Source organism: Sphaeramia orbicularis, chromosome 4 (assembly GCF_902148855.1).
Source record: "Sphaeramia orbicularis chromosome 4, fSphaOr1.1, whole genome shotgun sequence".
Lineage (NCBI taxonomy): Eukaryota > Metazoa > Chordata > Actinopteri > Kurtiformes > Apogonidae > Sphaeramia > Sphaeramia orbicularis.
In genome coordinates this window covers 4893596-4910580 of record NC_043960.1, presented here as the reverse complement: position 1 = coordinate 4910580, position 16985 = coordinate 4893596, and the positions used below count along the sequence as shown (strand labels likewise).

At 37.5% G+C, this 16985-nt stretch overlaps 1 protein-coding gene across 2 annotated transcripts in view; it reads right to left on the bottom strand.

Annotated features, from left to right (window-relative positions):
* homer3b (homer scaffold protein 3b) overlaps positions 1 to 16985 on the bottom strand; it is a 141808-nt gene that overhangs the window by 21106 nt on the left and 103717 nt on the right. For both annotated transcript variants that reach the window (XM_030131789.1, XM_030131790.1), the window contains 2 exons: positions 12188 to 12324; positions 7196 to 7352 (listed from right to left, as the gene is read on the bottom strand). In XM_030131789.1, the coding sequence (XP_029987649.1) occupies positions 7196 to 7352; positions 12188 to 12324 (294 nt within the window). The remainder of the gene's footprint in view (positions 1 to 7195; positions 7353 to 12187; positions 12325 to 16985) is intronic.

Genomic DNA, 16985 nt, shown 5'->3' with positions numbered 1-16985 from the left:
AATAACATGACCCTATCTCTAACCTCCTTATTTCTATTTTTAGTCACTGGTCTGCTGGAGACACAGGAATGATCCCAGCCCTTATTGCCTGTTTTGCATTTACAGTAACTGCATCAGCCTAATGTCTGATATGTAAATGCATCTATCAGTGAGTTGGTTTTTCTGCTTCATGTCAACATTTTCCTTTCCCTCGTTTCCCCACAGACCGACTCAAAGTGGCTCTTTATAGATTCAAAGCTGCGCTTCAGTGCATCCAGCCCTGGGAACAGTGCTGCAGGTGAAAGAAGGGCCGGGGTCTTCACGCTTCCCACAGGACTCAACCCCTCTGCATCGACTCTGAACGTGACGTCTGCCGTCCCCAGAGGCTCCGGCTCCATCTCTCTGAACTCCACATAAATATACTGAATATACTGTACAGAAACCGCCAAACACTAACTCAGATTTCATGTTAGGAGAATAATCAATATGCACACGAGCAGTGGGTGAATAACACATGAAAGCAGAGGCAGCAAAAAAAAAAAAAAAAAAAAACCTTCAGAAAAACTTCAGCTTGACTGTATCAGTTTATTATTCATTACTATATGTTCTACTTAGTAAATTAAAAATATATGCACTGAATCTCCACAACACTTTCAGCAGATTTCTAAGTTTAGTGCATTCAACAATTCAACAAACTATACAATGAGAAGTCTGCAGATCCAAATCAAAAACAAGTGGTGCCAGGCACAACAAACCCTGCCCCTCGCATGTCTTTAAATCAAATCAAATCAAATTTTATTTATATAGCACCAAATCATACCAAAATTCATCTCATGACACTTCACATATAGAGCTGGTTGGAACCAGACACTCAAGCCAGTTTACAGAAACCAACAGAATCCTCCAGAAGCAAACACTAGTGACTGGTGACAGTGGAAGGAAAAACTTCCTTTTAACAACAGAAACCTGGAGCAGACCCAGACTGAGGTGGATGGACGAGTGACAGGACCAGTTGGGGTGAAAGAGAGAGAGTAAAGGAGAGAGGGTAAAGGAGGAGAAAAAGAAAGAGAGATAAAGAGAGAAAGAGAGACTGGGGAGAGGGGGAGACAAATGGAATTGTGTCTTATTTTGGCATCAATCCACTCTTTCATCCATATTCAATGTTTGATAAATATAACAATCATATATGTGCCAAGTTTGAAGTAAACTGAAACAAGACTGATGTTTTCGTCGACATTTAAAATTTTATCCATTATAGGTAAATGGGAAAAGAAAAAGATTTTAAAAATTAACAGAACATTTAAAAAACAAGCTATCAGATATTTTTGCAGAATGATGTCTAAAATTAATCTCTATATCTCTGCAACGTTTTAAGTAAATTGAGTTAAAATTGACGTTTTTACAGTGATTTGAAATTTTGCCCATTATAAGTAAATGGGGAAAAAGATTTTAAAAATTCATAAAAAATTTCAACTTTGACCTACTTTTCCCAAAATGTAATGACATCTATTCTGGGTCACTGGCAATCTATAAACCCAATTTGGTATGAATTCAACCAACAGTTTTGCTGCTAAAGTGTAAACAAACAAAGAAACAAACAAACCAAACCAAAAACAGTACCCATACCTCCCCTTTTGGGGGTGGGGTAATAAGACTGAATAAAAAATATACCCGACAACTGTGTGGGCCGAAGTTATTGAACTTGGTGTAATTATTGTAATTACTCTTAGTTCAGCAAATTATTAGTTTTTATTGACTGTCACAGTAACAAAAGCAGGTCATGTGATATATATAGCGACATATTTATTTTTATGTACTCTATGTCTATGTAGAAAAGTTGAAATAAAATATTTTTAATAATAAAAATAAGGCTGAATCCATCTTTATGAGTCCATCGACTGAAAAGCCCTAGTTTTATCATCATGATATTAATATTTGAAAAAGATGAGAAAGATTAGAAGATTTTTTTTTCCTCTGTTGATTTAATGCTTTGGAAACAAAGGTGCAAAATGACTGTATATTTAATCACAGTTATTAAATAAAAAGAAAAAAAGACAGGAAAATTTACTTTATTTGCAGACGCCCACAGTTTTGGAAGTGGCTCATTGTGATAAATATCATTTTAATTCACATTTACTTAATTATTTTGATTTTGTTTAGTTGAAAATATTTTAAAGGGAGCAGAGAAGATTATACTTTTACTCTTTATAACTATAAAAAATGTCTAAATGAAATTGTGTTGGGTGTTCATGTGCAATTAATTCGATAAAAGCAGGCTCTAGAATGAAATATTGCTTTATTTGATATGTATATGTAGTATTCACATGCACATTGCTACAATATAAAAAAATCAATAAAAAAACTTTGGAGAAAAAAAAAAAGTTTCAGGGCACAGACAACGCTGGTGTCATGTGGAGGTGTCGTGTGGTGTCAATGGCCGAAATGATATTAAACTTTTGCGGCTTGACATAATTTCATTGTCGTCTGTACTCTAAGGCTCTTGCATCCTTATCCCTATAACGGCAAACGTATCATATTTGATACATGAGTTCTGAAGCCCTCCACATGATCAGTGTGATATTTTTTTTGTAGAAAAACCTGACGTATACAATTAGATTCATGCAATACACAGATTATCCACCAGGGGGAGAAATTCATTCACCAGAGGCCTTTCCAGTGACACTACAAGACTGTCATTAATGAGGAAGGAGGAAGAACTTTGACAAGTTTGAAAAGGACTTACCAGTTTGTTAGATATGTTTGTGTTATATTATGTTTTTGTTTGTTCAAAAATAATATTTGAGCATTGAGACCTGATGGATCAAAAATGAAATAAAATTGAAACTCATACATGAAATTTGATATTTGAAAAAAAATTTTTTTGGTTGTTCAGAAGGACCAATAAAGGCTCCAGTTTCAAAGAACCAGAATTTTTACCTCCGACAAGGAGGTTATGTTGTTTGTCTGTTTGTTAGCAAGATAACTCAAAAAGTTATGGAAGGATTTTGATGAAATTTTCAGGAAATGTTGATACTGGCACAAGGGTGGGGTGGGGTGGGGGTGGGGGATCTGCCTTGGTGGAGGTCTGCGCTCTCTGACTGCTTTTCTAGTCTGTCAGTGATTTAACAGTTCAGGCTTTACGGGGTTAATTGACAGCAAAAATAATTGTTGAGCTTCAAAAACCCCATACCTTAAATAACCACCGCCCACAGTGTCACCTTCGGCAGCCACTGGCCCCCTCCCTCCTCACCAAACCTAGCTGGAGTCAACCCAGAAACCCAGAAAACAAACCCAGAGACATTCTGTTGTGGATCAACACAAACATGAAACGGAGAGTGTGACGGGGGAGGAAAGCTAGCCAACCTCTCTCCTTCTGCTCCTACGGTGATTTATCTTCTTCCTGTAACTGGGGCAGTGATGGGGGAGGAGGATGGGCAGTATAGGGTGTCCTGTACCCCCCCCCCCACTCCACCCCCATCCCCCTCAAAAAAAATCCAACATCCAACATTCCTGCCCCCCTCAACACCCGGTTGCCAAACCCTGGAGGCCTGCTCTACTTCCAGCCACCTGGTTGACTTTGCTGCAGTGTCTGTGTGTGTTTGTGTTTGGTGTGTAACCTTCACTGAACCACAACGTGGGCTCAAACAAAGGCCGCTTTACTGTCACAGGACCTAATAGTTTATTTGCTGATGAGATGCCGCAGTACTCATCCCTATATCGCTGAGGAAGCTTTGTTAAGCTTGACCAATGGCATAAATTTCTCTCTCTAAATTAAAGATGAAATGTCTGCGCTCTGGCCCTGCGATTATCACGGGAGCCTGTCAACAGAAATATCCCAAGGAGGGGGGGTGGGGGGTGGGAAGGGGGGGGGGGGGGGTCGGATGAAAAATGCATCTGCAGTTTGGAATAGACTCAGCCTGTACGGGGAATTTGGCGATACTTATAGATGTATGAACGGGAGAATGAGCAGAACATCCAGTTATTATGTGACGAATCAAACAGCGAAGAAAACAACAAATGTTTCAAGAAGATGAATTCATTTCCTTCATGGTTTATTTTCACTGAGGTTCAATCATTCAGGCAGACACTGTATATGGACACTTAGGAAGAAAAATTTGGCATTGAAGTTTAAGGAATTGATTGAATTGATTTTTTTTATACATCAAATCAGCTGGACAAATGAACAGGACATCTTACAGCTGTAGACATGATGTGTCCCAATATTTATGTCCATATAGTTTTTAATAGGGTTGCAAGTGATCGATTAATTCATTAATCATTAGCTGGTTGACCCTATCGATCGATTAACAATTAATTGATAAGTGGTGATTTTCCTGAGAACCTGAATTTCTCTTTGGATAGGGTCTATAAGAATAAAAGCTACATATTGTTTATATACTTTATGAAAAAAGCATGTCATATTCCTTAATGACTGGTTTATTGCACCATTGAATACAGTACAGGTAATGACATTTATGGAGTAGAACTAAAGAAATTCAAGAAAATAAATGCATCCAAAGAGTGGCAATTTAGAAGATATGGACATTTCTGACTTTGCATCACTGACATGATGGAGCCAGATTTCAGCAGAGATGCCATGCCCCCCGCCTCCGGGACAGGTGGACAGGGTGACTCCCCCGTTATTCAACTTCAGCGATGAAGCCTAATTTAGGTAGTGGCCCCCCTACTGTTGACACCACAAATCCCGCTGTGGAAAAGGGCAATTAACCGACAATTACTAATTTAATCAAGCAAATTCTTACTGACAATTAATTGATCTTCAATTACTTGTTTACATCCCTAGTCCCAATATTTACGTCCATATAGTTCATGAACATCAATATTTCCTTAAATTTGTCGTAGATGTATCCTCCTTCTTTGGAAGTCGCCTAAACCTCCGGCAGAACACACCTGGATAACAGACGTAATGTCTTTCTTGAAACTGGAAAAGATCAAACTTTCTCTCAGAGGGTGAACTGAGAAAAGTTACATTACATGGAAGCCGTTCCTCTGTTACTTTGATAAAACATCTATAGAAAATATAACAGAATAGAATAGCTATACCACACGCAATTAAATGAATGTGAACCACATTCTTCTCCCTTTTTTTCATTTAATTTTTTGTTTGTTGTTAGAATAGAACAGAATAGAATAGAATAGAATAGAATAGAATAGAATAGAATAGAATAGAATAGAATAGATCTTTATTGCCACTGTTACAGGAACAATGAAAATCAGTTTAGCAGCTCAGTTCAATTATTTAATTAGTTCAATAGTTGGTTTTTGGAAAACTGGACATGCTTATACCTGTGCTGAGAGGATATATATACTGAAAATGTGTCCTAATAAAAATGGGAGATTTTTCTTCCTCAGTGAAATGTGAAGAAAGCAGATAGATAGATGGGGTAGGAAATTAACATTTACAGTCAGAGCAAGAAAAATATTTTAGAAATTTAGAGGTAGAACATTTCAAATCATAGTCATGGATAAAAAAGGTGGTTTTTGAAGGTGTGTTTTGAACCTGAGATAATACAGAATATCACATTATGAAAACACAGAAGACACGTTTAATCATAAACCAAATTGACCAGCAGGTGGTGACAACGAATATGGAAATATTCCCTTTAACACTACAATGGGTACATTTTGAGTTTGGCTTCAACCAGATCTAAATGTAAAGGGTCATGAGGCAACTTTTGTCATGTGACACTATATAAATACATTTGATTTGATTTGAACCAAAACCAAAAATTAAAAAGTTAAAAATTAAAAGTTCACTCAGTCACTTATTCAAGAATTCAACACACTGAGGTTTTTGTCCAGTGGAGGTAAAATTATATCTGATGTAGTCTTCATACCTGAGTTTCATCATGATTTGAATAGAAACTTTTGGGTCTTCTTTTATGCTGTGAAATGTCTAGTGTTAATTATCATTACAGCGCATTACCACCACCTATTGTTGGGGAGTGTGAACGGACAGGGCTCAGCTCCATAAAAAATAAAGCACAGGATTGGTTTATTACCCCGCCCCCCAAAGGGGAGGCAAGGGGTATTGTTTTTGATTCAGTTTGTTTATTTGTTTAACACTAAAGCAACAAAACTATTGGTTGAATTCAGACCAAAGTTGGTTTATAGATTGCCAGTAACCCAGAATAGATGTGATTACATTTTAGGAAAAGTAGGTCAAATTGAAATTTTTAATACATTTTTAAAATCTTTTTTCTTCTTCCATTTACTTATAATAGACGAAATTTCACGTCTATAAAAACATCAGTTTTGTTTCAGTTTACTTCAGACTTGTATAGAGGTCATATATAGAGGTAATTGATATACTGACATCAGCACATGCACAGACATTATGACATCAGCTGGATCGATGCCAAAATAAGCTATAATACATGCGAGGGATAGGGGTTTGTTGTGTCTGGCACCACTTGTTAACATTATTTTTTGCGCAGACAAAGGCCTGTGACCCACTGAAAACAGGTCTGTGACCCACCTTTGGGTCACAACCCACCAGTTGAGAATCACTGATCTACAGAACCAGCCAAACAACACAGAGGTTTCATCTTTGTTCTGGAACGACAGTGGACGGTGTCAGACCCATTTCTAACATCAGCACTAATGAAGTGTGGAGGTACGTGAAGATGTCAGACCATCTGTGCAGAAGAGATACAAGGACCTGACGTCCTGGACAGCAGCGATCGATTTCCAGGGGGAATTTTTATAATAAAGAGTAGGATTAAGTTCCTTTATGAGTTGAAATAAACAAACTCTATAACAGTCTTGCATTACCTGCAGAGTGCAGTGGTTTGAATTTTTTTTTTTTGACATTTCTGCCATTAAATCCTTCTAAATCTTCAGCTGAAGTCCATTTGGCTGATAATACTTCATACTTTTGGATGCAGAACACTTCCTTTTACTGAAATACAGGATGTTAATACTGTTCCACCGTTGCTTATGAGTTTAACAGACTGTAAAGTGATTCCTATATGAGCACATCCCCTGCAGGCTTTTTGCCTTCTGTGGTAAATGGTATTATATAACCATTCTACAGTGTATTAAGTAGTTTTTTTGTTCAATCCCAGTCCATCCGTGCCCATGGAATAAACCAGCAGCACGTCAACACTCACAGCATGGATCACATTGTTATTTAAGCTGAGTTTTGCTGCATCACATGGTGTTATTTTGTGTGTTTGTTGGTGTTGGTGGTCACCTGGTCTCGCAGGCGGTCAGTCTCCTCCTGGTACTCGGCCAGCTGTTTCTTCCATTGCTCCACGCTGCTGTTGGCTTCCTGCAGAGCCGCCACCAGCTTGGCATTACTGTCCTGAAGGGTGAAGAGCTCGGCCTCCAGGTTTATCTCACACATGGACCTGAGGAGGGGACGACGCAGCAACACACATTTACATAAAGATCAATGTTTTTTTATGAAGTCTTCCAAACATACAGAAAACGTAAGACAAACACTGAGACACATAACAAAGGTATAAGACGCTGCAAAACAAAACAAAAAAAACAAACAAAAAAAACCCCATTTACATAACATTTACATCGTATTTACATAAAGATAACACAACGTAAGCAGGTTTGTAATGTTACACAAAGAGGAAACTGTGCTTCCAACAGGGACGAGACTTGTTTCTCCAACTGGATCTGTAAGAAAGATAAGTACAATTTTTAACAATATTATGCCTCATCTTATCATTTATCCATGGGCATTACACCAGTGTTAAACAAACATTTGGGAACAGGCATAATATTGTAAAAAATTTTGGAATTTGGAACTAAAATAAGAACAATTTCTACAATATTACATCTCAGCTTATTAAGACAATTTACAGATCACAGTGGCTCTACAAATGCACAAAACATTTAGTAACAGGCAGAATATTGGTAAAATTTCACATAATGTTCTTAAGACATTTCACATTTGTTCAGGTTATTCACATTTTATTGTTAAAGGATTGTTTAGAACTGTCAAAATTTTCATAGTGTAATGTTATTTTTTACACAATACATTGAAGTTGTCATTATTTATAAGTTGTCATGCTATTATTTTACTAGAGAGGTTCTCAACAGTGGTGGTGGTGGGGGCTACAGACACTCTCCCGAGCACATGGGGGGGGTGTTGTGACTGACATCATCGTGCGTGTGTGTGTTAGCGACCACTGTTGTACACAACAGTATAAATCACTCGGCAAATACTCCCCCCCTCAATCCGTGAGCGGGGGTTTGGGGGGGGTGGGGGTATATATATATATATATATCGTTTGTTTGTTTTTTGGGGGGGCAGCAGGTACTCAGTGATTAGGTGAGGGGAGCTCACTTCCACTTTTTCACAGCTTTATCTACAGAGCTACATAACCCATCACATCCTCAACATACAGGTCTGTTGCGTTACTTTTAGAATTACGTACCCCACCCCCATGCAAATGTTTTTGGGCATGGGGGGTCGCAAGTAGGCTTATGATGCCATTAGTGGGACATGGTTCAAAAAAGCTTGAGAAACCCAGTTTTACTAGATCACATTAATCTGTATGTGGAACCTGAACTAAAACGAGTTTGACACCCTTGATTATTAATATCTTCAGTGTCATTTTTGCACTTTGCAAATTTATTCCACAGGCCAGATTGGAACCTTTGGCGGGCCAGTTTTGGCCTGTAGGCCACATGTTTGACACCCCTGCTCTGAAGACTTTTTACATTTACAAAATTAGAAAAGGGAAACACCTGAATTTAACGTGTCCCAATACTTTTGTCCATATATGTTTTGTTTTAATAATGTTTGATGTTGTTATTTTATGTTTTTATTCTCTGTAAGGTGACCTTGGGTGAGTTGAAAGGCACCACCAAATAAAATGTATTATTATTATTATTATTATTATTATTATTATTATTATTATTATTATTATTATTATTATTATTATATAGTGCATCTGAGAATGATGAGTCAGGTGAGACAGGTCCTCTGAGTTGAAATCAGCAGGAAAATTGAACAAACATGAGGTTCTCCACATGAGAAGATGGAGTTTTGGAAGCAGACTCTTTACCATGACGACAACAGACAGCTTAGCAACCACAAAACAATTAAACATAGCAACAGGAGGAAAAAGCCTGCATAGGCTCCCAACAGTCATAAAATCAAACTGCTGGGATAATAGGTTGTAAAGTGCTCAGGGTGAGTGTTTTTCTGCCGCCTGCGCTTGAATGGGAGGTTGAGCGATCAATAACAGATGTAATGGTCATGATTACAAGCTGCTAAATTCAGCAGCGTCAGGGTTGAATGGTCTTAAGTCACGGACACACGACTTGGAAATCTGATGCATGTTCCCATTTTCACCTCCGATATCAGATGAAGAGAAAGAACGTCAGAGACGTGGACTGATGCAACACCCTTGTCCTCCGGAGTTTTATGTAGTTAAAAGGACGTGAAGCCGCTCACACGTGCACATTATTATCCACCCGCAGTATGAGTTATTTTACCGATGTGATAAAACCCTTTTAGACTGACTCATCGGCGCTCTTCAAGTTTATCAGAGGCGTTTATGTTTCCAAGGAGCTGACAGTGAGGCTCACACCAGCCCAGCCTGTCTGTGATTCTGTTCTAACAAAACCAAACAAATAAAGGGACACGAGAGGTGAAATATTTTCTCTGAGTGCTGCGTGTGTTCATCACATTGTGCGTGAAGAAGTGAAGGCAGAGAAGAAACACTGTCAGGTAGATGGGCTGAAACGTTCTTCAAAGACACGAATGATGAGTTCATTAGTTTATGTTCCAAAACTAGGCTAATGCTGCTTTGAGATAATTTAATGATTTCTTTAAAAGCTCCATTTTATACGATCTAGGGCACAGGTGTCAAACATGCGGCCCGGGGGCCAAAACCGGCCTGCCAAAGGGTCCAATCCGGCCCCTGGAATGAATTTGTGAAATGCAAAAGTTACACTGAAATTACACTGAAGATATTAACAATCAAGGATATTAAAATAATTTTAGGTCAATTCAATCTAAAGTGGGTCAGACCAGTAAAATATTAACCTATAAATAATGAAAACTGCAACTTTTTCCTTTTTGTTTCAGTTTTAAAAAGTAAAAATTACACAAAAATGTTTACATTTACAGACTAACCTTTTACAAAAAATGTGAACAACCTGAAATGTCTTAACAGTACTCTAATTTCACCAATATTCTGCCTGTTACTTAATGTTTTGTGTATTTGTAGATCCACTGTGATCTGTAAGTTATAATGCACATGTATAAATTATAAACTAAGGCGCAATACTGTTAAAATTGCACTTATTTTTCTTAAGAATTTTCAGGGTCATATTTGTTCATGTTATGTTCAAGTACTGTTTGTAGATGTAAACATTTTCATTATGGAATTTGACTTTTTTTTTCACTCAAAAACATTGAGCAAACTTTGGAGTTGACATTGTTTATAAGTTATTATCCTATTATTTATATTATTTTACTGGTCCGGCCCACTTTATAAAACATTAGGCTGTATGTGGCCCCTGAACTGAAATGAGTTTGACACTCCTGACCTAGGGGATCCAACTGCAGAAATGAATATGTACATTTTCCTAGCAGATTTGTTTATTACTATCTTTATATTTTAAAAGGGAAGTGGACTCTCTTTCTGTGTGTGTGTGTGTGTGTGTGTGTGTGTGTGTGTGTGTGTGTGTGGCGTCACGCAAAATCTGGAAAAAGCTGACTGTTGCAGTTTGGCAAACTTACGTATTATTAGTCAAGGAAGAGACGAGCAAAAAGTTGACAGGACCAATATTTTAGATGTTAGTAGTTTTGGAAGACAATAGCTTTACAATCATGTTGCACGTTTCCTGCTACTTTTATTCTACTTGAATACTTGTTGATATACTTCATGAAAAAAGCATGTCATATTCCTTAATGACTGATTTATTGAACCACTGGATACAGAACAGACAATGACATTTATGGAGTAGAACTAAAGAAATTCTGCACAGAAATTAAATAAAATAAAAGGATCTGAAGAGTGGCAGTTTAGAAGAAATGGGGGTTTCTGACTTTGCATCACTGACATGATGGAGCAAAATTTCAACGGAGACAATTCATAATTTAATCGAGCAAATTCTTATCGACAATTAATTGATAGATGATTAATTGTTTACATCCCTAGTAGATACATTGGTGGTTTTGGTGGTCCTTGGTAGATCTTTATTCTTGCTTTTGTCTTAACATTACACAGATGAATAAATTAATTTGTTTCAGTGTTTGTTTCTTGTCACATGGAGGACTGAGGTCTTGTTTTTTCCTCTTCTCCTCTGAGGCAGGACAACAATTTAACCCTTTTCACTGTACAGATCTTAGCAAAGTGCTTTTGGGCATTTCCATGTGCTCCTGTAACCCAGCTGGGGGTGGAAGACTGGATTTCAACCTCTCTAGTAAACTTACTAAACTGTGATGGATAAAATATTCCATTCCACTGACTCCCACACACACATCTGGTGCTCTGTGTGTTGTTTTAATGTGTGTATGTCTCTGTGTTTTGTGGATTATTGTGATCTTTTGTCCAAATGGACGGGGAATAGAAACAACATGGAACTGACTTGAGGAAATTAAAGACCCACATCTAGTTTTGTGTCGACTTCCAAATTAATTTTTCTCAAAATCTAACCTTTCTTAACTGATTTACCACCATTTATTATAATATTATCCTCCGCATTTTGCAATTTTTAGACTAAATCAGGTATTTTCTTACATTTAATTTACTGATAATGTAGATGTTCATAAAAGCTCAGAGTAAATTCAAAGGTTATTATATTAAAACAGAGAAAATTGAAGAAAAAGTGACTTTTACAGAAAAATATATCATAAAAACAAGTGTGTCCATCCACTGTCATTGATCCAACTCCATGGGTTTTACTGGTGAATTAATGCTGTAGAAGATGACAGTGTTTCCATGGTAACTAAAGAGCCTCTGAACATCCAAATGGGTCATATCTGATGACCATGAAAAGATGATAAACTGTATTTTACACCAATTATTTACATGTATTGATAGGATTAGTGAATCAACAGGTATTAAGCAGTTTAGATCAGCAGATGCTTTTGGTCGCTGGCAGTTGTTTCGTCTTTATGAGTTAAATTATTAATGTTTTAACCTTCATTGCACACCGATGCAGGCATTGAAAACTTCCCCTAAAAGTAAAAACTAAAAAAAGCCTTTACCCTTCTGACAACATCTTCTTAACTCTCTCCTTCTCTGCCGTCAGCTCCACCTCAGCGCTCTTGCTGCGAAACAGCTTTTCCTCGCCAGGTCCGTTGACTGTGAGCAGCGGCGGCGAATGTCGTTCCTCTGACAACTCCTGGACAAACCAAACCACAAAAAACATGTATTTTTAAGGAGATTTTTCATTTTAATGAAATTTTTTAAACTGGTTAACCCATGAAGACCCAGTACTATTCTTTTAGCAGTTCCTAAATGAATTTTTCTTTGTATTTAGCCATTCTTAAGTGATTTATCATCATTTATTACAATATTATCCTCTGTTTTTTTTGCATTTTTTCCAGTGACAATTATCTATTTTTCTATATTTAATTCACTGATCATGTAGATGTTCATAAAAGCTCAGATTAAAGTTGAGGGTTATTATATCAGAAACAGAAAACTGTAGAAAAAGTGACTTTTTCACTAGAAATATCATCAACTGGACATAAACCCAGTGTGTCCATCCACTCTCACTGGTCCAACTCCATGGGTTTTACTGGTGAATCAATGTTGTAAAAGATGATGGTGTTACCACGGTAACTACGGAGCCTCTGAATATCAGTGGATGTTTGGGTCTTCGTGGGTTAAATCCCCCATTAGGATTACAGGTGTTCCACTGTTCAGACACGATAAAAACACAGCGGCGTAAATCTGACTGAGTGTTTCTGGCTCACAGACTCGGCCGTGAGGTGCCGACAGGCCCATTAGTGTCGTGTTCAGACCTGTCATCTTGTCGGCAGCGAACAGACAGGACGCAGCAGGACTCAACCTGTGAGCGGCCGGTTTGTCCCATCTGGGCTCCTGTAAACAGGCTTCACGTGGACCCATCACCATGTGTGGAGCCCAGATGTCTTCTCTACAGTGAAGCTCGGATCCAACAGAAAATGAATGACTCTCTTATTCTAAGACTTCATATGGTGTTTATGTGGATGTAATAATATATGCAAATAAATGTGCTGTAATTATATGTTGAGCTGTTACGTCAGTGTCACTTACATCACTGGACTTTAATATGTTGATATCAGGATTTGAAAAAGCTGTATCTTGGAAGTGGTTAGAGATAAAATCACACTGTAAATGAGAAAAATATTGGGTATGACCCGAAGTTTATGATGGGAGTAAATATACTCATCTAATTTGCATGTTGTGACGTCACATGGCGGCGGATATATTGGATTGCGTAACTTTTAGTAAAATCTAGGGATGCACCGATACCACTTTTTTCCAGACCGAGTACGAGTACTTACATTTGAGTACTTGCCGATACCGAGTACCAATACGAGTACTTAATAATCCCATTCCAGTTCTTAGTTCCTTTTGTAAATGTGCTTTATTGTTGTTGTCAGTTGACTGGAACAAAGTGCTGCTACTGACATTTAATGTGTTGGAATGAGCGTTTCTCAATTAATCCACCAGGGGGCACTGCTCTGAATTAACCATACTGGACAAATACCACAAAGAAGAGTAAAGTTTAATGAGAAGAAGAAGAAGAAAGTCAGCAATAACAAACATGGAGACGACAGAGGTAACACTAATAAGATACTAATATTGCAGCGTTTTTGCCGGTAAGGTTTAACAGCTTAGCTTCAGCAGGAAGAGAAAAGAGAAATGAGTGATAAGTTTTGTTTTCACTTCTGTTGTTGGCTCCGTACTCCTGCTGGTATTCTCATTCTGTTTACGCATCCACGAGCACCTGGTAAATGGATGGAATGTACGCAGAGGATGGACAGAACGCTGCGTTTGTATCTGTCTGTGTCTTTAACGTTACTTGCAGTCAGCGTTACTTTTATCACCGTCATTTATTTTGAAAAATCTCCACACTCTTCACACTCCCCACACATTATTCCTCCTCCTCGTACCTGCTGCACTGAACTGTGAATGTCAAACGGCCGTAAGTGGTATTGGAGCATTTGTATCGGATTACTTTTACGAGTACGAGTACACACATTGAGTATCGGAGCCAATGCTGATATTCATATCGGTATCGGTGCATCCCTAGTAAAATTAAACTTTGAACATATTTACATGGAAGTTTTCTTTGTGTTTTTGTTTTTTTTGTCATTTTATCCTTAAAATAAATGCACTTAAACATTAGTAGAAAGTAAAATGCCGTACATTTTAGTAGCTTTTAAGCCAAAGCAGCAGAGTAGACAAATCTGTCCTTATCTATCCAAACTAAAACTGATAAACTTACTCGGGCCGCCATGGCTCAGGAGGTACAGCGGGTCGTCCAATAACTGAAGGGTTGGTGGTTCGTAGGTGCAAACTGGCAGCCACATTTCTGTCAGCCTGCCCTAGCTGTGGCCACAGGTGTAGTTTACAACCACCAGAAGGGGAATGTGAGAGCGAATGAATGATGGATCCACTGTACGCGCTTTGAATATGCGTTCATAGAAAAGCGCGATATAAATCTAATCCATTATTATTATTATTATTATTATTACTTACTTACTAAACCAGCTCAGGACCATGCCTTTAAACTGGATTTTCTTCTTCACTTTGAAGAGAAACATGCCCTGAAATTGTGTTAGGATTGAAGGGGCACATGTCCGCCATCTATTGGTGGGAGGTGGTAACAAGATTTGGAACTCTATGTGGAGGTATGGTCTGTTTCATTCAGTTATGTTGATTGTCGCAATATTGCAGCTTTGGCACTTAAAGGGTTAATTTCCCACATTGAACACAAAGTTTGTAATATGCAATGAGGCATACAGTACTGTGCAATAGCCCTGGTCCAACATTGGGTTTGTCGGTTTACTTACTTTACTTACTTTGTTTTAACTGATTATTACTTATGTTTTATTGATTATGTTTTAATTGTAATTGTGTGTTTTTAACCTGTCTCTTTTCCATTTTTGTAAAGCACTGTGAATTGCCCTGTGTATGAATTGTGCTATACAAATAAATCTGCCTTGCCAATATCTGTGCCATTGTTCTGACAAAAACAGTGCGTTTAGGCATTCCAGGTTGTCTTTTCTGTCTGTGTTAGTCACATGATACACACAGGAGTTAGTACTTGATTGCATAACCATTGTTTTTGATGACTTTTGATGGTCTAATAATTTTTTCCGCGACTGTAGGTGTCAGTGCATTTGGTCTGGAAACATGGCTGTAAATGGTCTTAATACAGACTATAAATCAAGGCACTGGGTTAAATGTGTCGATTCTCGTGGTTTTTCTAATCCAGACATGTGGGTTTTTCATCAGTCTCAGTCTCATTCTAGGTTTTGTGTGGAACCCATCGTGTCCACTGGTGTTACATGCAGAACCTGCCCATTTGCACTCATATAAATCGTGAGTGATTTTGCAACAGCGGTCTTTTTTGTGAAACACTCTGTCTTGAATATTTACTTTGATTCCGAAAATGTACCTATGAGTGAATAAAATAATATTCCAAAAAATAGTAGTGTGTAATTTTCGTGTTGTTTTTCCCTGAGGTACGTCGGGGTAATCATTGCATGCAGAATCATCGGTGCACTGCTGGAATACTGACTAGTTTTAATTTCAGGGGAAAACTCAGATATCACTGAGTTGTCTGTGGATTTGATTTGTGCAATAGTATGGGTATGGGGAGAAAAGTGAAAGAAACAGATGGTAGAGCGCATTGTAGAAACCTGGTGTCCGTGTTACATGTGGATTTTTGTATGAGCGTCAAATTAAAATGTGTTTTATCTGAAAAATAGTTTCTCTTTTATCTCAGCAAATATTTGTTTTTAAAATAGACTGAAGGTGCATCACCAAGATGTACTCAAATGTCACAGATAAATGCAATAGATGCCAGATGTTACCTGCTAACATGACACATACAACTACTGGACAGATATGTTTTATCACCTGTCTCAAGGTTTGGAAACTGCACTAAAACCGACAGCTGAATTAGCCATTTTTAGAATCTCCTCTAACTGTAAATTATGCAAAAAAGATGAAATGGACATTATGGCATTCTCAACATTATTAGCTAGAAGACAAATACTCTTTGGACGGAAATCAACATCCGTCCCAAAACCATCCACATGGCTTAGCAACCTCATGCTTTTTTTTTTTTTTTTTTTAATTTAGAGAAGATTAAATACAATTTCAGAGGTCAGCCATCAAGATTTCAAGTAGTATGGGGCTCCATGGTTAAATACTTACAAAAAACTTAAGACACTCTAAAACATAAAAAAATGCTTTTAGTGCAGTCTTCCCATACACACCTTTTTTTTTTCCTGTTTGGTGTGCTATATATGCTTGTGTACTCTGTAATAATATTAATAACACTACATGTCCATATCTTGTGTGTAGGATGTAATTGTGAATAAGCACATTTGTCTATTATTAGGCTGTTTTTCTTTGCTTTGCTTCTATTATTTTCTTTTTTTTTCTTTTAAATTTTACCTGTTTTATGAGTACTTTGCTATTTTTTATTACTATTATTAAATATGTTATGTAGGACCAGGAGTGGGAGGGTGAGGGGGTGGAAAGAATGGGGCATGATTAGTGCTTCTAAAACTGAATATTCAAATGTTCAATGTAACTTAAATCTGCACCAAAAAATAATAAATATGTTAAAAAAAAAAAAAAAAAAAAAAATAGACCCAAAGTGCTTCCAAACTTGCTTCATAACTTTAGTCTACATCTCGTTTGAATTTTTAGCCCCTCTGTCCTGCTTTTAGGGACCAGTTTCTGATACTATTATACTTTTACTATGACACTAATTATCTGACAGTGACAAACTGCTAATGGAAAATGCATGAATGAAACACCTGACGCTCATGT